The 27032-nt window shown below is 37.8% G+C and overlaps 1 protein-coding gene across 4 annotated transcripts; it reads right to left on the bottom strand.

The window, feature by feature from the left end:
- Nucleotides 1–723: 723 nt before the first annotated feature.
- Nucleotides 724–26634, bottom strand: LOC127652548 (myosin light chain kinase, smooth muscle-like). 4 transcript variants are annotated; one of them, XM_052138734.1, is made up of 17 exons: nucleotides 26351–26634; nucleotides 17998–18151; nucleotides 17397–17549; nucleotides 16384–16470; nucleotides 15964–15993; nucleotides 12853–12980; nucleotides 12218–12371; nucleotides 11816–12127; nucleotides 9722–9821; nucleotides 9143–9346; nucleotides 5626–5843; nucleotides 4535–4658; nucleotides 4259–4411; nucleotides 4004–4136; nucleotides 2414–2498; nucleotides 2027–2149; nucleotides 724–1090 (listed from the first exon to the last, which is right to left on the bottom strand). In XM_052138734.1, the coding sequence occupies exons 1-17, from the start codon at nucleotides 26501–26503 to the stop codon at nucleotides 870–872; spliced, it is 2532 nt and encodes an 843-aa protein (XP_051994694.1). In that variant the 5' UTR covers nucleotides 26504–26634; the 3' UTR covers nucleotides 724–869. The 4 variants fall into 4 exon arrangements, with proteins under 4 accessions (XP_051994694.1, XP_051994693.1, XP_051994695.1 ...); XM_052138733.1 differs by having other exon boundaries at nucleotides 15958–15993; XM_052138735.1 differs by lacking the exon at nucleotides 16384–16470 and having other exon boundaries at nucleotides 725–1090; nucleotides 15958–15993.
- Between the last annotated feature and the right edge of the window lie 398 nt (nucleotides 26635–27032).

The raw sequence follows: 27032 nt of genomic DNA on the forward strand, positions 1-27032 counted from the left end.
CAACTCTGTAGGTCCACACAATGCAACTGAATGGTGACCAAAACTTTGATCCTCCGAAAAGCAGATAAAGGCTGCATAAAATCCATAGGACTCCAGTGCTTTGGTCCATGTCTTCTGAAGTGATTCAATTGTTTTTTTGGTGAGAACAGACCAAAACATAACTCCTTTTCACAACAAATCCTTGGCGATAATGATTTCAAGCTCGATTACACTTCCTAGAGCCATATAACACTCTGTGCATGCATCAAACTCTAGGAAGTGTAATTGATCTTGAAATCACGATTGTGCCTAGAGACTGCAATGACAAGATATACAGTGAAAAAGCAGTTATATTTTATTCTGTTCTCACCAAAAATTTATTAGATCACTTTAGAAGACGGATTAAAACACTGGGATCATATGGATTACATTTGTGCTGCCTGTATGTGCTTTTTGGAGCCTCAAAATCTTGGTCACCATTCACTTGCATTGTGGGGACCTTCAGAGATGAGATATTCTTCTAAAAATCTTTGTTTGTATTCTGCAGAAGCAAGTCATACACATCAGGGGTGGCATGATTGTTAGTAAATTATGAGCATTTTTGTTGCTGCTGTTATTTTGCAGTTGTTACTTGGTTTGATACTATCTAATGCAATGACATTCAGAGAAGTGTGACTTGATGGTTGGTGCATGTTCATGAGCATAAATAATAATAAATGACTATAACATCAATTAGATTTTTTTTATTACAGTTTTAACACTGAATCCAAAATTATATCAGCATGTATATTGCATCAATATACTTTCATTTATTTGGTGTGTGAATCTATCTGTTTTGTGTGTGTAGTAATGCATAGTAAATCTGTAATAGTATGTGTGCAATTATGAACTTATAAACCGTCTTTCTCTTCTACTGTAAGGGTAGCAGAGCACAGCGCCTCCCCATGTACATTGGTGGCTCTGCAGGAATACAGGCCATTCTGGTGCTGAGAGACATTATCTAGAGTGAGAGTACAGCTGCCATTCTCCTCATAATCCACCGTCACACAACCCTCCTGCAACTCCAACAGCTCACCCTCCTTTAACCACACCATCTCCGGGTCAGGGTAACCTGCAAGACAAAGACTGCAGTTCAGAAGTGTTGCAAAGTGAGAGAGGGTATGTTTCTATGGACTGTACAAATGATAACAGAGAAGGAAAGAAGGCAATGGGAACACATAAAACACATGTCTTTTTAGAACATGTCATTTTATGAAAGAGAACAAAAAAAAAACACACACAAAAAAAAAAACACTGGAAACCAGTGTAAGAAAGTAAATGGAAGTGGAGCGTAGTTCTAGCGGGAAGACCAGCAGGTGCACATCATCACATCATTAGCTGGGTAACTCCTAGCCAATCGCACGTAAGCCAATGCTTTATAAGTCTGCTCACAATCTATCACATTGCTGTTTCGGTGTGCTAACACTGCAACCTCCACCACCCCACCACCACCAGTTGACCCCTGTCCTGCAGGGGGGTAGGCTCCTCGCCCCTGCCTCCTATCTCCGGCAGGACATGACGGTTCCGGGTACAACTACCTCGGACTGCCGGACGGGGCCTACGCCAAAGAGAGAGACATCACCTCCCGTTTTACATCTATCAAGTAAATGGCATCTCAAACTTCACTCAAGCCTGCGTGTCTTCCCGATAGAACTTATTTTACTAAAGGGAACTATTTTACCCTTTGAATTCAATTTCAGGGGTATATTTTAAATGAAGGCATTTTCTTTTTCAAATACTAAATAAATAATATTACATGACTGGATAGGCCTAGAATAGAATTCATATAAAATGTTAAATAACAGGAGGAAATCATTGCATTTTGTGTCCCCGCATATTAAATATGAGGAATATTTCTGTCACTTCGGTGGCATTTTGTTCCAAGCCCTGATTAATGTCTCATTCTGATGGCGGCACAATTTTACACAGTTTAGCTGGGAAATATCAGTTACAAATTATATGAGGCTGATATTAAGAAGGTAAATGATCTCCATCAGTATGTCCTAACCTGTAATGAGACAGGAGAGTTTGGCTCTGGAGCCCTGTAGGACAGTCAGGTCAGACGGAGTCTTACTGAATTCCGGTTTACACTGCAGTTTCAGCTCCAACGAATTCAGTGCCTGCTCGGTCTCTACAATACACAAGAGCCAGAAGACTGTCTTAAACGAAGTGTACTGAAGACTGCAAATATATATTACAATACACAAAAGACGTTTGTATATTCAAAAGTTTTGAATATTCAATTAGAAATGTGACAAGCGTAAAGCTGACACAGTTGTCAACAGGTGTTCTAATGGTTGTTCTATATAATGGTATATTAAAATATTTCTATAAAATAAGAATTTTAAGCACTTAGACTAAAACAAATTTCTTTCATGTTTGTTTTCTTTCTTACCATCAACAGAGCTCAGGCACGCAGCACCCTCTGGTTTAGACAACATTGCCATCCTCTTCAGAGCTAGCAAAGCTTTGCCTGTTTTCTGAAAGACAGAGCTGGGAGAGTAAGAATAACTTTCTTAAGGGTCTGTTCTGAAACCTAGTGAAATGCCTCTGGAGGCAGCATTTTAAGGCATCATAGCTCTCGACATGAAGGCTATTCCAGAAGGTAGGTACCTTAAATATGCTGCCTCCTAAGATACCTCATTTTGGCCAAATTCTGAGGAAAATCATACAGTATGTATCCTTCTCCGGGAAGCATGGCAGATGAAGCAAGAAAAATTATGTTTACAAATATACTTCTAATCCATTTAATACTTAAAGGTGCTGTAAGCCATTTTTTTTAAAATAATGATGAGCAAAACATTTCCTTTTTAAGATAGCACTGAATTGAATGTCCTGAGATATCTCACTGGTCCCTGTGACAGCACAAGACTGTGTAAACAGCAAACAAAAATGTGGATATTAATGCTGTGAGTTGGGGGAGGGACTAGCTGTTTGTTTGATCACCAGCAGACAGGGATCTATTTAGAAGGCTGTTTGACAACAATGTTTTTTAGCAATTCCATTCAGTGGCACTAGTGGCACAGAAATTAAACACTTTAGCTTTAAAATACCCTACCCAAAAATGAGTGTGTGTTATACATATTTTTGCTCATTCAGCCCAAAGTGCTTGATTACTGAACGCGTGCAGCCCGACTTTTCTTACCGTGAGTCTTTGTATGCCCACGCACCTGGATTTATATGCACTAATTAGTGGGTCCACAAGGTGGCAAAACTCACATTTTAGTCATTGCTGTCACGAAGAAGAGCTAGAAGATAAAACATCAGGAGATGAAGGTAAAAACAACAGTGGATGTGCAAGTCATGTGTGAGGGGGTCTGGAGATACCTCCATTTGTATAACTTGAGTCTGAAGGAATATAAAGACACCTTAATGGGTCTAAACTCCTGAAGAGAAAGTCTGGTGTCTCGTAGCAGTCATAGCACGCATGCACCAATTGCCTGTGTATGCACGCAAAGTTATGGAGTATAATTGACAGGCTCACATGTATCTAGGGCTTTGGAGAATCAAGCCATTCCTCTCGCATCATGTGCATTAAAATCAATTGGAAGTCAAGTCTCCCATGCACTATGTGCAGAGCACACAAAGTTGCTGCCTATGAAGTGTTCCAAATTGCTCAATTATGAGCAGTGCCAGTCCTAAGCAAGTTGCTTAGGGCCCCTGATCCATGCGCAGTAAGTGGTGGCAGAAAGCCTGCAAACTGGCAGCTGTCTATGAAGGCAAGAACCAGCAAGGCAGCTCACTATGTTTTGGGACAGATTCCATTAAATTAAAATGTGGGTTTTGTGGCTTTTACTCCATGTCTGTTAGCTTCGAGGACAACTTCATCTGCCATAAATAACTTATACCAGATATATACACATTTCAAATTCTTACTCTTCCAGGAGAATGTATAAAAAATATTGATGGCTCATCTTGCATTTACTAATTTACAGTTATAGTCTTGTATGCATTGTTATTCAACGCTGCTCTAATACTAGATTACCTTCCATTTTTGCCTTGTCAGGAATTTCTTCATCTTGTCTTTGGAGAGGTTTTTGCTGGTGCTGCTGGTGTTGTCTACTCTCACAAATGCCAGCCAGGCATGAGCCAATGCATCTTTACATGACATCCTACATCTGTTACCAACACACAATAAACAGACAACTAAACTGAGTATGAATGTCTGTGGACTCATGTTCATTATGTTTATAAACTAAATGTATTTGTGAGGTAAGGAAAGAGATGGATATTGTTGAACCTGACATCTTTGCTGAGAAGAGAGCTAATGAAATCCTTTGCTAAGTCAGTGATCTCCTCAAAGCTCTCTTCATCAAACTCCCACTGCGCTGCTGTTACAAGAGCCAGAGTCTCTGAGTCACTTTCACCTTGGAATGGAGATTCACCGCTCAGCCTATATGGGAACAAACGCCAGTGCATGATTCACCACTAGGGGGCAGCCAAGAACTGTCCTCGGCATTACACAGTGAACAACATACAACATGAGGCAAAATGCAGCGTTAGTGTTGTTACTCACAGAATGTAGCAGATGACTCCAATGCTCCACATGTCAGTGGCCAAAGTGACAGCCTCAAAGTTGATGACTTCTGGAGCAACAAATTCTGGAGTGCCATGCATCACCTTCAGAGGCGTTGAGGGGTCTTAGGTACATATCAAGCAAACACACACACACACACACACACACACACACACACACACACACACACACACACACACACACAAACATATATATTTTACTTCATGATTCTGTACTAACAAAAAGCATTGTGGCGGTACCATGGTACACTGATGGTATCAGATTGTAATCCACTGTACTGAATAATTTTCAAATTCATATATCATGGTATTTAATGTAGATGGTTTTCCAATATACACTCACTGAGCACTTTATTACGAACACCTGTACACCTACTTTTTCATGCGATTATCTAACCAGCCAATCATGTGGCAGCAGTGCAATGCATACAATCATGCAGATATGGGTCAGGAGCTTCAGTTAATGCTCACATCAACCATCAGAATGGGGTAAAAAATATGACCTTAGTTATTAAGACCGTGACATGATTGTTGCTGATAAATGGGCTTGTTTGAGTAGTTCTGTATCTGCTGATCTCCTGGGATTTTCACGCACATCGGTCTCTAGAGTTTACTCAGAATGGTTCCAAAAAACATCCATTGAGCAGCAGTTCTGTGGATGGAAATGCCATGTTGATGAGAGAGGCTAACGGAGAACAGCCAGACTAGTTTGAGCTGACAGAGGCTACGATAACTCAGATAACCAATCTGTACAACTGTAGTAAGCAGAATAGCATCTCAAAATGCACGAGATGTTGAACCTTGAGGCGGCGGATTGGCTACAACAGCAGAAGACCATGTCGAGAACTTTATTGGGACCATAGTGTGAGTGCACTATAAGAATACCATGGTACATGTAAAAAAACAAGTATCATGGTACCATATCCAAAAAACCCATTGCAATACTAGGGTAATTGTTTGGTTACATATTGTTATTGATATTGTATAAACACAAAACATCCCTTCAGTTTTACTGGACACTCTATGACTTCACCCAAACCACTTGAAATTAACAGTGTGGAGTATTCTTACCCAGCTTGCTAGCAAATCCAAAGTCAATGATTTTGATTTGAATGCCGGTTCTGTCCACACAGACAATGTTCTCAGGTTTGAGGTCCAGGTGGATGATGTTCTGCTGGTGCATGTAATGAATGCCCTCCAGAATCTGACACATGTAGCCCACACTGGAAGCCTCGGTGTGTTCAAAACTATCATCTACAATCCGCTCAAACAGCTCACCACCAGCAACACTACACATACATAGACATAATACAATAACACTGTGTCAAGTACCAAAACAATGTAATGACCAAAATATTGTCATTGTTGCAGAAGTAAATGCATGAAATCTGCCGGCATCTCTTAATTTCTGTATATTATTCTCAGAACAAAACTAGCAAATTAAGTGATCTGTCGCATATCAATAATACTACCTTTGCTTTTAGACTCCATGAAATAATAACTGGACTTTTGTGGCTATTAACTTTGAGGATGTCTAAATGCTAGAAAACTCTTAGAAGTTGACAAATAAACTTCAGGTTTAATCATTTCAAATTTACAGTCTTTCTCTTCATTGAAAGTGGACCAGAAATACTTATAACTCATCTTGTACGCAGTGGCATAAATACATTTTTGTTCAATACAACATTATCTAGAATGACATAGTCCCCTTCCCCTAATATCATCTAGCAATAGAAAATAGCAAATTATTGTTTTGCCAGGCTGTGACATAAACTGGTAACACTTTACAATAAGGTTACATTCGTTAACATTAGTTAAGCTAACACGAACAAACCATTTACTAAATATTTTTTACAACATTTATTCATCTTTGTTCATGTTAGTTAATAAAAATACAATTGTTCATTGTTAGTTTATGTTAATTCATAGTGCATTTACTAATGTTAGCTAATCCATCTTTTCATTTGAAAAATGTGTATGTTAAAATGAACATTAAAGCTGCACTATGTAAGATATTTTGTTTAAAAATCAACAAATTGCCTTTAATGATTAAGTGCATAAACAATCAAAACAATGTATAGTCAAAATTTCGTCATGTTATATTCATTTATTTTAGTCAGTTTTAGAAAAATGATATAAAAATTTTAGTTAATGGAAATAATATCTTTTACTCGATGATGACGTGCAAAATGGTCAAAAACTTGTAAAACTGTAACAGACCAAACTTTAATAAAATATTAAAATATTTAGAAAAAAATGCATAAACATTTTCTAATGTAAACATGTATCACACATACAGTATAAATAAATAATAGGATGAAATAATATATCTATCTATATATCTATATATATACTGTCCATGTTGTGAAAAACCTGAGCTCCTGAAATAATAATGAACAGACTGAAGTAGTAGTTATTTTTTAGAAGTTAGCCTTCTGTACTCTGAATTCTTCATGCTTCAGAGACTTAAGTTTCCATGAAAGGACACATTGCTATGGATTGATATTCTGGACATTATTCAAAAGGAATTGCAAATTGTATTTGCAATTGCGTTTTCAATTTGTGGACGCATAAAATGTGACATAATCCAAACGCAATTGCAAATCGCGCATTACCGTTTGCATTTTCGTTTGCATTTGCACTCACGCGGAATATCATTCCATACATTGCATGTAGTTTGTTTCTTATGGAAACAGTGTATTCACAACGCAAGATATGTGTAACCGGTTCTGCTCTACCGGCTCAAAGTGGGATTCAAGCTGGTGTCTCCTATGTGGGAGATGGGCGCGCTAACAAGGAGGGCTACAACCTTTAGTGTCAGTAGCTAGAGCGCCTCTTGAGGCCAAGGGAGGTTTTACACATTGCTCAACTACCTACAAGCTGGCTTCCGTTACATATGCAATGCAAATTACGATTGTTCTAACTAGCGCATCATTTAATTCAAGTTCACGTTCATTTGTTTAGTTGTGCAGATGTAAGTTGTTCCATAATTGTTGTGAATATACTGATGAACCTCATGCATAATTAGTATGCGTTTGAATGAGGTATTTACCCCTTTTATTTGCACTGTTAATATCTTGCAGTATAATTTTTATCGTCATATTTTCTTCAACACTATGCTTTATTAAAATAATTTAATTATCTTCATGATTTGCCTTTTTCACATCCTCTTCGTTATCGTTGACGAAATCAAAAAACATTTAATCAACAAACGTTTTCATCATTGATTTCGTTGATAAGATTAATAATGTAAAAATAACTAAATCTTACACTGAACTCGAATCAGTATCACAAGTTTCACCTGATAATACAACACAATACAAACATTAATATTCGATATAACACTTAAATAATCATAATAAATATACTTGTAACTGGTGGTGATTCAGGAGAATCCACTGTTCTCTATGTAAAAGTGCTTTCAGTGTAGGCCTAGTATCAGAAAAGTGTACAATTAATGTATTTAAAATATGTAAATAAGAGTGTTGTTTATATTCATCAAAGCAAGTAATGTTTCATTTTTAAATGTTTAATTGTATAACATAATTATATCAACATGAATATAGCATGTTATAACTCTGGATCAGAATATCTTCCAGTCATGATCACACCGGCAATGTCCAGGTAACCTTGAATCGTGAGATTCATCCGCCAGGGCGGTAGTGTCGAAACATGACATACGTAATATAGTCTTCTGCAAATTGCTTGTCATTTTAAATTTCAACCACAGATGTCGCTAAAGAGCACAAAGTTACGTAGTGCAGCTTTAACTAAAATCAATAAATTATATATAAAAAATGTATTGATCATTGTTAGTTCATGTTACATAATGTTGTTAACTAATGTTAACAAATGGAACCTTATGGTAAAGTGTTACCCATAAACTGAAGGCAATTGGCTATTTAGAATTTATTTTTAACTATGTCCCACCCCAGCTTCCTGTTTCAAAAAGAAATATGTCATAGGAAAGAAATTGGAGTATAATGGAGTTCTTAACACAGGTTCGGGAGGAGCTTGTCAATTTTGTCGTTTATCACAACACAAGCACATATAAGTGGCTGCTTACCTCACTTCCTTCACAATTCTTCAATATTCCTCCACCAACCCAACTCCACCATAATTTTTAATCTTCAAGCTAACTTGAATTTAGCCATTCGGGAGGGGAATTTAGAGCTCAAGTCGAGCCTCATGCTCAAGCCTCTGCTTTACGGACAGTTAGCCAAATTTGTTAACTCTTACAAATCTGTTTACCATTACTAATTCAACTAGATCGACCTAGTATCAACATTTCAATGGTGTCTTTAAAACACGTTCAAATAAAAATATCATTATACACTAAGTGTGTATGTTGTACAATGCAGTTTTAGTGACATGTACTGAACATTATAACTTCTTGTAATGTTACTCATACATTATCTTGTAATGCTACGACTTCATTCAGGAAACTTTGACTTTACATTATTTATCTTTGTTTTGTTTCTTTACATGCCACTAAAATCCAACTGTAATATTGTACATCTGTATTAAGCACATTTACCAACCAATCACTCGCTACCTGCTTCAAAACATTCACAATCAGGATACTTACTACTCCATCACCATGACCATCTCAAGTTTGTTTTCATATGCGGCGAGACACTGCACCAGTTTAGAATGGTGCAAAAAATTCATCAGCTCTATTTCTTTCCTCGCCGCCTCTCTCTCCTTTGCTCGCCGTCCCTTATAGAACTTTCCAGCGCATACACAACCTGTCTCCTTGTGGGTCATCCGAAACACCTGCCCAAACTTCCCTCTGTTGAGATATTCAAAATGGGACCATTACAACATGCTTGTAATGCAGAAGTAATTGGAAGTAATATGAAATTTAGGAATCTGACCTAAATTAAGTGATTATTATTTCTCAATGTCCTGGCTTTTCATCTATTCAGTTTTGAGGATTAAGTGTGCTTAAAACATTTAAAAAACAGGGATTATGTAATTTCCACAGAAGATTTACCAACGATTAACTACTTATTTTCTTATTACTTAGAATATCTTTGTGTAAAAACTATTATTTATCAAGTCATTTTTCTGGGAATCAGAGTGAGTTATAGGGGTTGTTTTCTCTTTTTGAAGCAAGCATGCATGCAGGAACATGTACACCTTCCATCTGAGTACAGATACTTACACTCCCAGTTTTTCCTGGACAATATAATGGTCAGTAACTTTATGCTCAGTGTTGATGGTAACATTCACATATTCCACTGGTGTCTCTTCGTTGGGCTGTCCTTTTAAAAGAGAACATCACAGAATCCATCACACTCGCATTCACTATGGACAAACCCTCATTCTCACAGATTGCATGCTTCATGTAATTAAATTTTCTTCCTGTTTATAAACTGGTTACTGAGCTTTCTGCCCCTAATTTGTGGGAAAAGCTGGGTTTACAACTAAAAGCAAATGGTGTGCGGCATACTACTGTCAAACAAAACTACTGAACCAACACAAAAAATACTCTATATGGTCAAAAGTATGTGGAAACCCAAAAAGCACACTTACTGTACATAGGTGCTTGTTGAACATTTAATTGACTTTCATTTACAGAAAAAAATAGCATGGTCTGCTATCTTTAAAATTCTCCTTTTGGGTTTCATGGAAAAAAAGTCACATGGGTTCAGAAAAATTTGGGTTAACTAACCCTTTAAGATTAGTCTTTAATGAATATAAAGTACCTAGCCAACCCTATTAAAGGGGTCATGAAATGGAGAATCAAATTTTACTTGATATGTAGACATATAAGAGGTAATTTTACTATAAAAACAAACTGTAAATTTCATACCTCAAATCTTCCTCTCCATCTTAAAAAGAGCATTTATAGTTGCCACCCTTCTGAAACATCACATTTTGAAATCTGTCTGTTGTTGATGTCACGAAACATTGCTCATTTGCATTTACACATCCCACAACATGCGTCATCGCACACTGGTGCGCATATCAAGTCAAGAGAGCAGGCCTTGCATGGCTAACTATTCCAAACATAACTATTTCTGATAATTTTTTAATATATTCATTCACTAGACAGATATCTTTAACTACTTGATACATATCTTGTGCCACTCTTAAAAGACGCTTTGTAAAGTTACAACTCTGTAAGGGAGAAGCAGTTCTCTTTCATTCAGTTGCTGCCTCTTGTTCGTCATGGATGCGTTATTTCACAGATCTGCGCTATTTTTAGTTGTTGGTGTATGAAAACACGATGGAGTGAGACTGGAAAATGGATGTGGATGAGTCTTCTGCATATTTTGTATGTTTAAATCATATTAAACCAGTCATAATACGATTCAAGCATTGCAAAGGAACTGTTTTTGAAGGATGGGCAGTTAAAAACACTTGGACCCCCCCAAAAAACAGCAAAACCCATGAGTAAACCATTTCATTTCATATGTCCTGCATCCATTAACGCAATGCAACGGCTTTGGGCTCTCTACACCGGGCGCATCAACACAAGCTTTCTTAACCATTTATTTGGGTTGTTGGCAGTAGTAGCGGCAGTACTTGCAGTGCAAAATGGAACGGGACACCTATTTACCGTCGCCACAATGTAACTCGACACAATATGCCGCACCGCCACGGACACTTCCATGGTAGACAGCAGCATCATTGACTATAATGGGTTCTATTGAATTTGTTGCGACTCTCGTGTCCGGTGTAGACAAGGTATGAGTGTTGACAGTTGTGCATGAGATGAACAGTTTAATATATTCAACTGCAATGTATTGGATGTGCATTATGTGTAAACCCAGACATTTAGTTTTATAATGTTTTGGTGCTTTTCTTCCGAATGAGTTTAAAAAATGGCTCTATTCGAGGGGCTGCATGAGATTAGCAAATCCTAACAGTGGGTATTTACATGGAAGTTTTAAGGAGGCCTTTAGGACAAAACAAGCGTTTCAGACAGAGGTCAAGGTGCAAAATTATCATCTATTACTAAATTATGACTTATGACTTCGTTTTATTGCAAAAAAAAACATTACTAACATTATCATTGGACCTCAGCGAAGATAATTAAACTATAAAAAAATAATAATTTCATGACCCTTTTAATTAGAAGGTGGTGTCTGCATACTTTAGGCAATGTAGTGTACATTTAAACTGCTAAACTGGCTAAATTGTCTCATCAAGCTTCAAAAAACAGCTTTGTAACTCCTTTTCAACAAAGTAGAAACTTTTTCGTTCTCATCATATTTGGCCTCACTCATTTTAAAGCATAGGTCCACCTCACCTGGGATGTCCATCCTGATTGGCTGGGACTCTTGACTCGGTTCACTGGCCCCCACAAGGTTATAAGCTCTGACTCGGAAGCAGTACTCTTCCTGAGGCTGAAGCCCTGAATTCACCCTGAGTGAGGTGCTCTTGCACTGGGTGGTAAGCTCTCTCCAGTGGTTAGTCTTACCAGGGCTTTGTGACTGAACCTCGACAACGTATCCTGTTACAGCACTTCCTCCATCATAACAAGGACCAGACCAGGACAACACCAGAGAGTGAGGAGAGAGAACACACGCCACAGGACAGGAGGCAGGCGGCTGGGGCCGGTCTGGATTAAACACACACAAACACACACACATCACGCAAATGCACAGAGAATAGCAGTTGTATTCTCAATGTGAGGGTTGTTGGAACGTACCAATGACACATAGGGTCACTGTGTGCTGGGTGGAACTTTTGCGATCTCGTACAAATATAGTATAACGTCCAGAGTCCTCAGGTAAAGCTTCAGAGATCACCAGGGAACTGCTCTGATCACAGCTGTCTATATGAAACCTGGAGCCTTCCACTACCTTCAGAAAGACAGACAGTGACATTACTCTTCAATGTTATTCCAAACCCTTATGACTTTCTTCTGTGGAACACAAAAGGAGATGTTTGGTAGAATATTATCCTCAGTTACCTTTCACTTCATTGCAAATTTTTTTCCATACAATATGAAATGTTAAAATTGAAGGGTGACTGAGGCTAACATTCTGTCCTTTGTTTTGATTTCTTTCCACAGAAGAAAGAAAGTCATACAAGTTTGGATGAAAAATATGAGGTTGAGTAAATGATGATAAAACATACATCCATTAAATTAACTGTCCATTTAACTAGCTTAACCAGCAAAGATTTCCTCAGTAAATGAGCTTCGCCAGCTGGTGAACAGCATGGCTGAGTTTTGTCCACCAGCAAGACAAGCACAACCCATCACTGTCCAGCAAAAACCAGCAACCATTTCACTCTAGAAACGTACAGCAACAGAAGTTGTTTGTGTGAGTGCTTTTATACCTCCTCTTTGCTGCGGATCCAGCAAGACACTACTGGAGAGCTGCCTTGGAACGCACAGGTCAAATAGGCCGTCTCTCCAACACGGACCTCCACCCGATCTAATGGAGCTACAAACTGCAGAGGCGGAGCTGTAAAGATGGGGGAAAAAAATCACATATGAGACCTCTTCATTATCCCAGTCTAAATGGAGACCAAAGGGAGAGTCTGATTGTTCTCATAGCCTCCTCAGAAGTCTCAGATTGTTCTCTTCAGAAAAAAAAGAGTCTAGTAATCATACATATGTCTTTGAAATTCTTACATTTTCAAATGAGATCTCAACAGTGTCACAAACTGTGCTCAGATCTGGCAAGATACCAAAGTCTGCAATCAAAAGTAAGAGATTTCAATATGACCTCAGATATTTCTCATCAAATCCTTTAAAAAACAAATAATTTATAATTTTAGATAATAATCTTAATTTTAAATCTCTGTACTCTTACTGTATATTAAAGAATTGCCTCATTTGTGTCTATTTTTATTTCCCCTTATTATTCTCTAATTTTTGGAGAAACATCAGTGACACAGCTGATCCTTAAATGAAACAAACATTAGATCGCCATTAAATCTTCTGAGCGGGCTGTAAAAGACCAGCCTCTGAGCAATACAAGTTGATTTACATATCTTGACAAATATTATAATGTGTTCTAAAAGACATGTTTAATGGGTCATTTATCCTGTGCACAATGCTTTTCAAATATTTTTTGTGTGTTCAGATAGTACATTATACATGACCATTATATTGTCCAGGAAAAATGGGGAGTGTAAGTGTCTGTACTCAGATGGAAGGTGGTGTTTGTTTCTTCAAAAAGAGAAAACAACCGTTATTACTGACTCGGTTTCCCAGAGAAATGCCTAAATAAATAAAAAGTTTGATGACTCAAAAAGAAAATAAGAAGTTAATAGTTGGATATATTTCTTTAGCTGTATTACGGTGTAAATGTACAAAACAAACACAACCCTATCATACAGCTTGAGCTGATGGCAATTAAACAGATACTTGAGAAACTGGACTGAAACTGCCATTATTCAAATCAGCACACTTATATGATTTGACTGAGCCTGATAAAAACATGATGGCCTCATGTTCTTTGGAAATACCACTCATATTACAGACCAAACATAGAGAATGATTACAGATAGCAGTGTGTTTTACATGAAAGATAAAAAGACCACAAACAAACATCCATCATTCAAATGGTGCATTAGTGCCCAGCCCACAGCTACAAACAGAAGTATCAAAGAAAATGCTGGAAAACCCCGCCTCTTGCCTCTACATTGAAAGCATATGTTGTAGTGACAAACAATGGCCCCAAAAAGAAAACAAAGACACTGAAAGGAATGTTGTAGGTACAATACAAGTTACAATACAAGTTACGACAGTACTTGTGGCATAATGTTGATTACTACAAAAATGTATTTCAATGTATAAGAACATCATCCTATTCTTAGCAAAAATCTTGGTTACAGTGAGGTACTTAGAATGGAAGGGAGTGGGGGCCAATCAGTAAATGTTAAAATACTCACTGTTTCAAAAGTATAGCCACAAGATGTTAACAATATATGTGTTAACATGATTTTAGTGTGATCAATTCACTTATTGACCTTTTCTGTGTGAAGTTATATTCAATTTGACAACTTCGTTGCCATGATGACTGAATGCTGTAAACCCCAAAACGACTGTAAAAACGATCATTTAAACAACTGTAAAGCTCAAATAATACACAAGTTTTAACAGAAGAATTTAGGTAAGTGCTTTTATAAAATGATATGCTTCACATTTCTGCCTTTGAACCCTCCAAAAAGTGGCCCCATTCACTTCCATTGTAAGTGTCTCATTGTAATCTCGATTTTTGGTCTTTTTTTTACAAAAGGAGGGGCAGGGGGACGTGGGTAGCTCAGCGAGTACTGATGCTGATTACCACCCCTGGAGTCACAAGTTTGAATCCAGGGTGTGCTGAGTGACTTCAGCCAGATCTCCTAAGCAACCAAATTGGCCCGGTTGCTAGGGAGGGTAGAGTTACATGGGGTTACCTCCTTGTGGTCGCTATAATTGTGGATATATGCCGCGGAGAATAGCGTTGGCCTCCACACGCGTGGGCCTCCACATGCCAAATTGGGAAGAAAAAGGGAGAAAATCAATAACAAAAAGAAAAAAAGAAAAGGAGGGACGGGTCAAAATCTGCAAACAAATGATGCTAAAGAATTTCTTAGAACTAACTTCACCATTTTTATTTAACCAACTGTTCACAAGGTTAGCTTATTGGTTATTTTGGTGGATATATGAAGTCAATTCCCCTCATGTTCACACAAGTGTCCAAACAGAGTTACCACAGGTGAAGTAGACAAGTTCCAAATTTGTTTTTTAAAAATAAATGGTTCTTGGTTTGATATTTTATTACGCAATAACATTCATACATTTTAAAGTGTGACTGGAGTGTCCAAAAACTTTTTAGGGTCAGTGTTTTCACTGAAAATCTTACCCTCCTATGAAAAAAAAAAAGGAACTCAAATTCCTATTTTCATGGCTCTCTTTGTTCAGTATGTGGATGTATTACTTTGACTCTAATTGGTTCCAGTATTTGAAAGGTGTAAAGACTAAGACAAATATCAAAAGCTACGATACAAACAGACCGGTTCCTTGTATTTACAACACTAACAGCCCCGAAGGAGCTAGCCAATCTTGAAGTAAAGATCAGTGGAGTGAAACACAGACTACCCGTCAAAGCCAAATGACTTTGAAGCAGGTCAAAGTGGTTACACTTATTATGCAATTTGAGACAAAAGGCATGCACTTAAAAGAAATGGTGTAATTACAATATTAAGGAAAGAAGATGTGGGATACTAGAGTTCTGATGTCCCTTAAGAAGAAGAAATGAGGAAGGAAAGAATATAACTTTCCCTGTCAAAGCTTAACCAGTTGGAAATCATATACCAAAACACAGCTTCCAGTCGGAGCGGCATTTTCTAACAGAGTTTCTGGAGAGAATCTAAATGCAGTATTTTTAGTCAAGGAGCAAAAAGTTTAAAAGGACTGAAAGTGAAAAAGAGACATAATGATGGTATTACCTGTACCTGAGCTGATCCTTCTTTTGACAAGCACTTCTGTAAGAGATAGAGACAGCACAGAAGTGCATAAAGAATGTGAAGAATCAGGTATATGTGTGTGGGTGCATTTGTGTTAAAGAGCATGCAACAGATAACATAAGCTTTGCTTATCATACAGGGGTGGAGTCAAGCATACAGGAATGTGTGTGTGTCTAAGAAAAACAGGCAATAGATAAATGAGAGAAGGTACTGAATATATGATATAACTATTAGCGTGCTAAGCAGTCAGGAAATAAAAAATGCTTGGGTTAATTCTTTCCCTGCCAAAAAGTAGAATTATAAACAATAGAAGCTTCAGAAGAACAATCATCCTAGATTAAATGTCTCAAGTATTAACTTATATTTCCTTCTATTGATTATGAGGGTGGGCCATTGTTTGTGACATACCTTTCTTTTGTTTTGGGGAACTTGTTACAGGACTTCCTGTCTGGGATGTCAGAGGTGACAGTGAACCTCTGAAAACACTGATGTCGTCTGGAATGTTCAGAGTTGAGTTTAAGGCCCCATTTACCATGTTAGGAGTGTGTGTATGAGCATAATTAAGAGGATGAGAGTTGTGAGGTGTGCTTGTGGTATTAGTATGGACCCCAATAATTGTTTCATAGTCTTCAAAGGCCATTTTGACAGAGAGAGATTATATTGGGTTTACATGTTAGAATGAGGGAGCAAAGGGTATGTAAATAGAGACAAACAAGTATAATGTTAAACAGAAAAATTAACATTGATAGTCCTGGCAACAAAAATATGCACACACAAATGTTTCTAAATGTGGACATATCATAGACTTATACTGTTTAATACTAAGCTAAATATAGTTATTATTACTATTTAGTGTTACCTTTATTTACCACCTTTATTTATTAATTGATTTTCCAATGTCCCCAATGGGAGGTTTAGTCCCCAGACTATAGTTAAGTACATTCAACACCCACAGCTGCATGCTAAACAGAGTTTGGCTGTGTTATGTCACATCCACACCTCTACATTTTAGAGTCATGTTCATGAGTTTATGGATAGCCCAACTGGATAGCTTCAGAAGACATGGATTAAACCACTGGAGAATATGGATGATTTATATGCTGACCTTATCTCCTTTTTTGGAGTTTCAAAGGCCTGATCACCACTCTCTTGCATTGTATGGACCTACAGAGTTGAAATAATCTTCTAAAAATCTTTGTTTGTGTTCTGCAGAAGAAGAAACTCTTACACATCTGGGATGGGATGAGGGTGAGTAAATAATGAGAGAATTTTCATTTTTTGGTGAACTAACCATTTACTGCCCCCCATTGCAATCTAAGCCAACCTATCAACAAAACTTGCAGACTAAGCTTGGACCTTTTTTCTTACATGTTGTCACGATGCTGAATGTGTGTGTTTGTCTATAAGAGTTATTGCATTACCTCTCACACACACCGCTGCACTGCTGGATGTTTTTCCAGCAGTGTTTTCAGCTACACAGGTGTAAAAACCAGCATCCTTTGGGAGACACTCGCTAACTACCAGCATTACTTCTCCTCCCACTAACGAGGATTTTCCAAATAGCACTTCCTCACCTGAACCAGGGGTGTGGAAAACATGGGATAAAAGGAGACAAAAGGGAGGGAAAAGGTGACATTATAAAATTGAGAGAGGTATTTAAGGATGGTACATCATTCATGTACAAAGTGAACATACAAAGGATTGCATTGCTGGTCACCAGCTTATATTTTTATGGTAGTATGTAGTACTGCATCCTCGCCAGGCAACTTAACCAGCAAGCCTATCTTGGTCAACCAGCTTCATCAGAAAGTTCACGCATTTTCTTTTATTGGAATACAACATGGTCCTACTGGTCCACCAGCAACCAAAATCTAACCAGTATATATAAACCAGCTTGGACCAGCATGGAAATGTGTATAGGTCTTGCAGCAGGGAAAATCTGACTCAGCAACACAAGTAGACTACTAGAAATAATTTTGATTACAATGTAATTGACTGAAAGTCCATCTGCCCCTGACTCACCATTATGAAGCCAGGAAACACTGATTGGCTGGCTTCCTGTGATAAAGCCCTGCAATATGATGTCATTTCCTTCATCCACCATACAGTCCTGGAGGGGCTCTGTGAAAAGGGGTGGATCCAGGCCCCTTATATGGCTGTGTTTATTGCTCACTAGCTTGACAGAGGAAAGATGCCAGAGGAAATGGTGTTATGCACTGTGCTGAAAGCAGCAGAAAATTAATATGAGAATGAGAAGACTATGACTGAATAAAGAAAGAGAAAAGGAGACAGGTAGAATATGCATTAGTTTTGTTACATATATATAACACAAGGCAATTCACTAGCACCTCTGTGCTCAGTTTCAACTGCCTAGCTTGCCTGCATGCCCTATGCATCACAACAACATCCACCTTATTTAATTCTGGGTTATAAGTTTATAAACTACTGATGAAGGGTTAAGATAATCAAAAAGAAAGGGCGAGAAAGCAATGCAGATGGGATAAGTCTCATGTTTAATTACATTTGGATTACATGTACATACTTGGCATACACTTTCTTACAAAAGTGACATTACACTGAGGAAAAAAAGGGAAAGCAGCCCTATTGAAAATACTAAACAAGCACACTTGAAATCAACTTAATACATTTATGTTTGAGATTAGAACATGATTTGATTGCATAAAGTCCAAGTGATATTCAACACTTTCAACAAAAAGTGAAATGATAACATTGCTATGAAATGTTCAAATGGATTAATCACAGATTTTTACTGCTTACTAAATTAGTTATTTAAAATGAGCTAATGTAACAAAATTATTTAGCATTGGTCTCTAATTAATTTTATGTTGTAAAATACATCTATGTTAAATTAATCCAATTGTGGGCAGGGCCGGTCAAGCCATTAGGTGACATAGGTTCACCATCGCTTCAGGGGCACTGATTTACCAAGCCAATTTCAGCATGTGTCCAATCTGTGTCTAACAAAATGCATCTGATAATGTGTTGTGGCACCCTCCATGGAACATATAGACCATGTACTGAATGCCTCACCACCATACTACTCACTGCTTCTGTTATGTCTATGTTTAACAAAAACAGTGATAGTATTATGGATAGTATGCCATTGTAAAGATGGCCATAGACTCACAAGCGCATGGTTCATGAATCGGAGTGAAGCCTGATGCATGAAAAAGTCACTCTTTTGAGTTGGTTCTACTCAATGAATTTGTAAAACAGTAAAATTATGCTTCAGAAGACAGAGAACAAAAACAATGCTAAATTAAGTGGATAATTACTTACAATTCTTTGAAACAAAAGCTGCAACTGCATTCAGTAATTTGCCAGTAATGAAGAAGTTCATGTGCGAATGCGTGTGCAGCTTGTGAGCGATTGTCTACTGCAGGTAAAGATATTTTCTTCAAAATACTACATAAAACATGAAAGCACTTTAAAGTACCAAAAATTACCAAGCCAATACTATGTTTATTGGACATGTCCCTTGGAGTAGCAAACCATATAAATACCATGATATATTATAAAAACACCAAGGTTTTACCATATTGTAACATCTCTGTACCATGATACTGCCATAGTGGATTGGATTGGGAGAGTACATTATAAAATCAAATGTTATTTTAATGTAATTCTAAGCCAAATGATAAGCCGAGTAGGAGATTTGAATGCAGAGGTGGGTAGTAACACACTACATTTACTCTGTTACTCTTCATTTACTTGAGTGGCTTTCTGGGGAAAAATTACTTTTAGAGTAGTGGGTAATTTTTACTCTCTCTCTAGTAAATTTCTAATGAAAAATGTTTTGTTACAATGGGTGCCATTCCTGTCGTTACATTACTGTGTTTCATTTTAATTAATGTGCAATTTATTGAGAGATTATTGAATGGGACTTTTGTGACAGCGGAAGTTCACACAGCTGCGTGCTCTGTCACAAACTGTCACTCAAGCCGAGTCCATCAATGCTGTAGCATCAAGCTCTTCAAAGTGAAACACTTTCTTCACTCTGCAGTGAAAAAAAAAAAAAAAAAAAGAGTAGGTCTGTCATGCAATGCCTTCATTTAACACCAAGACAAGCAGAAATTTCAATATTAAAATTGAAGCTCCAACTTATGGCAGCACTCTGAGGTAACATCTGGCTCTAATCATATTTAAATCATCCACAGAATTATAATTTCTACTGTGTGCAGTCTCTGGAGTTAAAATAACATCACTTCAGTGAATTATTTAGTAAATAAAAAATGATTCAGCTTTTATTCAAGCAGTTATTAGCAAAATTATTATAAATTCTGTATAAATATAATTGAGTACATTTAAAAAGGTATCTATATGTTTTACCTGTCTATATGTTATTATGCTATTTTAATCAAGTAATGATTTGTCAAAAAGTAATTTAATACATTCAGCATGAAATAAAAAATAAAGAAAGCAGTAAACTCCAGCTCATACTTCACCACAGTGGACTATGGGCAATTAACCATCGTCGAGTGTACATCAAATGTACCCTCGACGAAGAATTAATACTTAATCTTAATATGACGACTTAATTCTGTAATACATGTTCAATGTATATTTTGTAGTGGAATATAGCTAGTTAATAGCCGTTATGTCATTTGTGAAAGTAACTGTTACGAATGCAGACAGCAAAGGCAGACGAGGAGAGTGGATCTAAGTGCAGCTTACTTTATTATTACAAACACAAAAACACAAAGGAAAACCCTCAATGGGGAAAATAAACACAACACCGAAAACACAGGCTGGGAACACACACCGGGCTAACAATATTCAACGAAAGACAAGGACTGAACCAAAAACCAGGATATAAAAACACAAGGACAGGATGATTACAAATAATAAACAGGTGTGAACAAAGACACAAAATGGCAGTGATGATGACAGGTGGATACTGGGAAGTGTAGTTCTTTAAACAATAGACTAGTGAGACAGTGGAGCTAAACAAGGGACAAAAGTGAACCTATGGAAAACAAAAGGGACAAACATGGAAACCAAAGGGGCAACGGTAAAACAAGACAAGGTAACCCTAACAGTAACGGGTTACTCACTACTTGAGTACTCTTTTAATTGGATACTTTCTTACTCTTACTTAAGTAATTATTTATATTATCACTTTTACTTCTACTTGAGTAATTCTTTTTTTAAAGTAATTGTACTTTTACTTGAGTACAGTTTTTGGCTACTCTACCCACCTCTGCTTGTTAGAATTTACGGATTTCGAGGATCTTTTATCATGTTTGGAGATTACCCTTGTGGAGAAGTGTGGCGTTAATGGTCAAGTCGTGGTTGCATACGTTACTACTGAAAAATAAGTGTGTATTGTTTTTCTCATGAAGCAAATATTGAGGTATCATCAGTATAACAACTGAATGGGGATCTGTAAACTCTAAGCAGCACAATAATTGTTACGCATAATACATATATATATATATATATATATATATATATATATATATATATATATAATATGCAAATATGTTAGTTGTTAGTTAGCAACAAGCTGCAAGGTTCAATAGAGTTTTCTGAACAGATCAAACGTCTCGGTGTGGCGACACACCTGTCCCAACGGAACACCATCAGAAGGCAGGTCAATTTCCATGGTAACAGGGTTTGGTAGCACCGACATCACTTTGAAGAAATGGAACATCTGCGTCAGTGGTTCACAAATTTAAATGAGAGGGAAAAGGCCAACGCGGAGCGGCAGTGAGAGAGAGAGAGAGGAGAGAGAGATAAAAAAAAAACACTTAATCGCCGGTTCTCCGATACGCAGTAGCTTGTTCCTCCGCCACTCCTCCACCCTCTAACGGACAACAGCCGCGCCCCTCCAGGCTGATCGGAGGCAGACCTCCAGCCCCTGGCAGACGGAACGCCCCGCTGCATTCTTGGGAACAGAAGGGGTCTCCCCCGCCCCTGGCAGCGGTTCTCCCGATCCAGGCGGTTGGCAGCGAGCCCCTTCTCCCTCGCGCGTCTGTCGTCTGTTTCAAGGTGGCCGGGCTCCTCGTCCCCTGGCAGATGGCCACGGCTGCTCTGTTGGGATGGACGGTAGTGGCGAGAACTCTACTACAGCGTATCCCTCCTCCTTCCCGGATTTCGGCACCAGTGTAAAGAAGTCAATGGAAAGGTGGAGGCGAGAACCGGCTTTTCAATATAAATAATATTTTATTTCTTAACTTATATAAAAGACAAACACACACACACACACACAACGTGCATGTCCGTAAACTATCTCTCTCTCCTGCACAGTCCTCCGCAGTTGGCCTTTATCCCTCTCGGAGGCTTGATTAGCCTGATAGGGGACCGGGTGTGTATAATCATGACCCGGCCCCGCCCTCCGCCCTGCCACAATTTGCTTCTGCGTCATTTTCATTTTTAACAAAGAAACTAATTTAATTTGTGTGGAACCAATGTCCACAATTGAATTAAGTAAAACCAATGGATTAGTTTGTTCAGTGCAGAGAGTGCACAAATCGTGATACTGGCAGGTACAAGTACAGGAAGCAGATAATAAAAAACACTTAAGGCTTGAAATGAATTTAGTTTTCTGTATTAAAATCGACCTAGTCAACATGCTACTATATACAGTAGGTTACATTTACTGTAGATGAGTGCCCAATCGCTACTGTGCTTATGCATATACAGAGGCCCCAAAAAGTATTTTGACACTTTTGGGCACTTATACAAAATATGAAACCAAGACCATAAATTGTTTTTTTTTTAAAAACAAATAAAAAAAATAAAAAAATGCTACAGATTGTATCAGAATTAAATTCATGATATTATTGCAATTAAATTATGTGAAGTCAGTTCCCCTCAAGTTCACAGGCAGAGTAACCACAGGTGTAGTTCATCACATTAACTATGGGCAAAAGTTTAAACCCCAGAAAATGTATAAATACTTTTTGTCTTACTTTTGAGCAATATATCTATTTTTTATCATTTGAAACCAAACAAACTTCTTTGTGTGAAGTGTCTTCCATAAAAAGTGTTCTATATTTCTTTAAAATAATTGCCACATGGTTTAATATTTTGCTCTAATACAAAAACATTCAGGCATTTTTTCTAGTGTGGTGCAAATTCCAAATACTTTTCTGGGCTACTGCTTGTCCCTAACAAAAACAAGTTAATCATAGGCCTAGATAACAGGAAACTATTTGCTGTGCATAAAAAAAAAACAAGCTGAATTTGGTGTCTTGTCATTGTGTTGTGTAATCACACAGGAAGAAACAAGGCTAATCTATAAAATATGCAACTGTCATGATGTGTTTCAGTAAATAGCAGCTAAACTCTTACTCATCTCTCAACATCCTCTTCATCTTTTCTCAAATACCAGTGCTTAACCTGTTTCTTTTTAAAAGTGCTGCCACTCACCTTTATACAAGGCCTTGTGTGGAGCCTTAATATAATTAACCTCTGAATACATTTTATTTTTTTATTAATTTTTTATTTGTCATGATTGCTAGGGTTTCCAGGGCATGTTTATGTACAGTTGATTATGATACCTCATCTATATTTCTGCCTGAGATTTTCATGAATTATTTTAGTTTAATTTAGCCAAAAGTGTATCTACAATAAAGGGAACAAGTCATTCCAATCCCATTGCTTTCCTAACATTTATTTCTCACTGACCTGGCCTAATGTAGCCCTTGCAAATGTAATAATTGTTTGCTCATGCAAACCACTATTCACTGGTTGTTATAGCAACACACTACATGAATAAGGGAGAAGGTTACTCGAATAAACTGAAATTATTTTAGTAGTTTATCAAGTGGTTGATTTGATATGGAAGGACCTGATGTGTTGAAGTAATTACTGAAACAGAGTTCAGAGGAGAGCACTACTAACAAACACACACTTTCCCACACAAACCCGGGACATGAACATCAAAACACAAGTTTAATTTAGCGAGGAAGGAATTTCCTGCCAATTGTGACCTCTCTTCTTGTCAGTAATTTGCAGCGGGTCCATTAGCCTCAGACCACATAAAAAATTATGTTTATTTTATTTAAACCTGGAAATACTCCGAAAGTTGTAGAATTCTGAAACATTTAAAATTAAGAAGGTAAGATTCTGCACTAAAATCACTCATCAAAGCATTATTTGTGAAACAAGATGCTCTTTGAAACATTCTCAAATCATGCTTGGATAAACATGGGTCATCAGGTTTAGCACAAACTGCACAACTTCGAGTAGGCTACATGCATGGGCGAAAGTGTCATGAAAATGTTGGGCGGGACAATAAACAACAATTCTCAAGAGCAATTTTTGAAGAGGACACCAAGGGGTTTTTTGTTGTTTCCCCGTTTGCATTTGTATTATTTTATTTCTTAAACAATTATTTTAAGAATAAATCATTATATTATTTACGATACACATATTTTAATGATATTTTAGGGGGGGACAACCCTCAGATGGGTGCAGAAGTAGTGATTTCATACTTTTAAACCACGCTTATCATTAAATCACATACACTGTTATACAGCTGTAGAGTAATTGATGGAGAAGACAAGAGAACTCAAAATAATTGTCCTTCTTTATTTTTTTATTTATTATAAACCATGCGGATGGCCACCTCGGTGTGGAGCGCTCCTATTCTTTTGTTGATTTTTGTTTGTTTGTCATGTGTTTAATAATCTTTTCCAGTCAGTTTTTCCATGGATGAACTGCTGAACATTGGCAGCATATACCAGACTATCTTTTCCAGTTTTTTAAATATTCGGACGCTTTGCTGGACATTTTAGTCAGAAGCAGAGCTTTGCTGTTCAAGAGATGCAGGCGAGGGAGACGCGCTGGTCAAGCTCCGTCGGCAAGGCTTTCGAACAGCGCTGCCGAGCATTCATCTAGCGAATCTCTGCTCTCTTCCTAACAAAATGGACGAACTACATCTCCTCACCCATACAAACAAGGACTTTTCATCCTCTGCTGCCTTGTGCTTCACAGAAACCTGGCTGAGTGAAGCCATTCCAGACAGTGTGTGTTACATCTGCCTGGCTTTCTGCTGTTCAGAGCGGATCGCATCATGGATTTAACGGTGAAAACAAGAGGCGGTGGAACATGTTTTACATCAATAAAAGTTGGTGTACAGATGTAACAACGTTAAAGAAGATGTGCTGTCCTAATTTGTAAGCACTCTTTATTAACTGTAAGCCTTTCTACGCGATGCAGGAGTTTTCTTAGTTTATTCTGGTGAGCGTTTATATTGCGCCAAGCGCATGCGCGAGTGCTGCGCTGCAACAGCTGGCTGATCAGATCACAGACACGGAACAACAATATCTGGACTCAGTTATTATTATTCTTGGGGATTTTAACAAAGCAAACCTCACACGTGAACTGCCCAAATACAAACAGCACATGGTAAAATACTGGATCGTTGCTACACAACAATAAAAGATGCATATCACTCTGTCCCTAGAGCAGCTTTGGGAATCTCTGATCACTGTCTGGTTCATCTTCTTCCAACCTACAGAAACTAAGCCTGTAGTAAAGACTGTAAAGAGGTGGACCAATTAAGCAGAGCTGGAACACTGATTGAAGTGTTTTTGAGGCTGTAGCCACTGACCTGGACAAGCTCAAAGATACTGTGACATCATATATCAGTTTGTGTGAGGATATATGCATTCCTACAAGGACTTATTTAATGTTCAACAGCAACAAACCATGGTTTACAGCAGAACTCAGGCAGCTTTGTCAGGCCAAAGAGGATGCTTACAGAGTTGGGGATAAAGTCTAGTACAACCAGGCCAGGAACACACCAAATAAGAAAATCAGAGTGGCTAAAAAAGATACTCTGAGAAACTGAAAAACAAGTTTTCAGCTAACGACCCTGAATCAGTGTGGAGTGGCATGAAACAATTTACGAATTACAGGACAGATTACAGATTCTGATTATCAAAAATCATTGCAGTGTCTTGCCCATTCAACAAGTCCATTCAGACAAAACAAAGTAAACAAAACCAGGGGAATTCTCACATTTGGATGGACAGAATGTCCTCCATCTAAATGAGTGGCAATTATTGTGTGCAATTTGCAATACAAGATCCTTCTCTGTCATCTGAGCTTATAGTCAAATACAGAGAAAATAAAAACAAAGTGCCAGTCAAGATCAGGTGATTGCTTAATGAAACACTGGTTAATAACCATGACAATTTCTGAGACGGCTTGTCTTTAAAACAGTATACTTCCTCCAAAGATCATGCAACTAACCACAACCTAAAGAGGTTTTTACAAGAAAACATCCAACAACCCCCCATGGAGACTTGTAGGCTCTCATACATATGCAAATTCTGATACAAAAAAACACTTGTAAGCAAAATCACTTGAGTAGATGCACGAAGCTTGCAGACTTGCCTACTTTAGATGTCTCTTCACTCTTCTTCACAGCTGTGGTGATTGTGGTTTTGTGTACAGGTCGGGTCCCTTGTCCATTGGCCCCCTTGGACTGGGAGCCTGACAGCTGCACCCTGAAAGTTGACACGTAACGTGTCTTCCCTTCACTAATACTCATTTCTCCTGTCACTGTTGAGTAGAGTTTCAAAATATCCAACTCATTTCTCAGACTTCTTATCAGACAGCTCTTTTTTTCCTTGGTCACAAGTCTCTTGTTACGCACACATGTCCTCTGCCCTCTCTCATTCTATTCTGCTCTGCATCTCTTTAGATTGTGTGAATCTGACTCCACCCCATGCTGTTTTGTTTTTTTACCCTAGTCACTTAAGCCTTGGCTTCCTTGTTCATTCAGTGTGCTGAATGCGGTCCTGTCTCTAGGTTTCTCTCAGCTCTTCCTCAAGCCAACCCGCAACAATCACACCATTTCACCTTCTGTCTTTGCCACAGTTTTCTTTTTTTTTTTCACACAGCAGTGCTGTGACTGTGATAGAGGGAGATAGAAACAGAGAGTAATATTGAAAGAGAGAGAGAGAATTTTATAAGTATTCATGCTTTGGTAATGTGAACATTTGTATTTCATGTCAATAAAGTATATTGGAATATGTTTGTGAGATAGGAAAAGAAAGATACAAACAGAACAGTGATTA

This window comes from Xyrauchen texanus, chromosome 12 (genome assembly GCF_025860055.1).
Source record: "Xyrauchen texanus isolate HMW12.3.18 chromosome 12, RBS_HiC_50CHRs, whole genome shotgun sequence".
NCBI lineage: Eukaryota > Metazoa > Chordata > Actinopteri > Cypriniformes > Catostomidae > Xyrauchen > Xyrauchen texanus.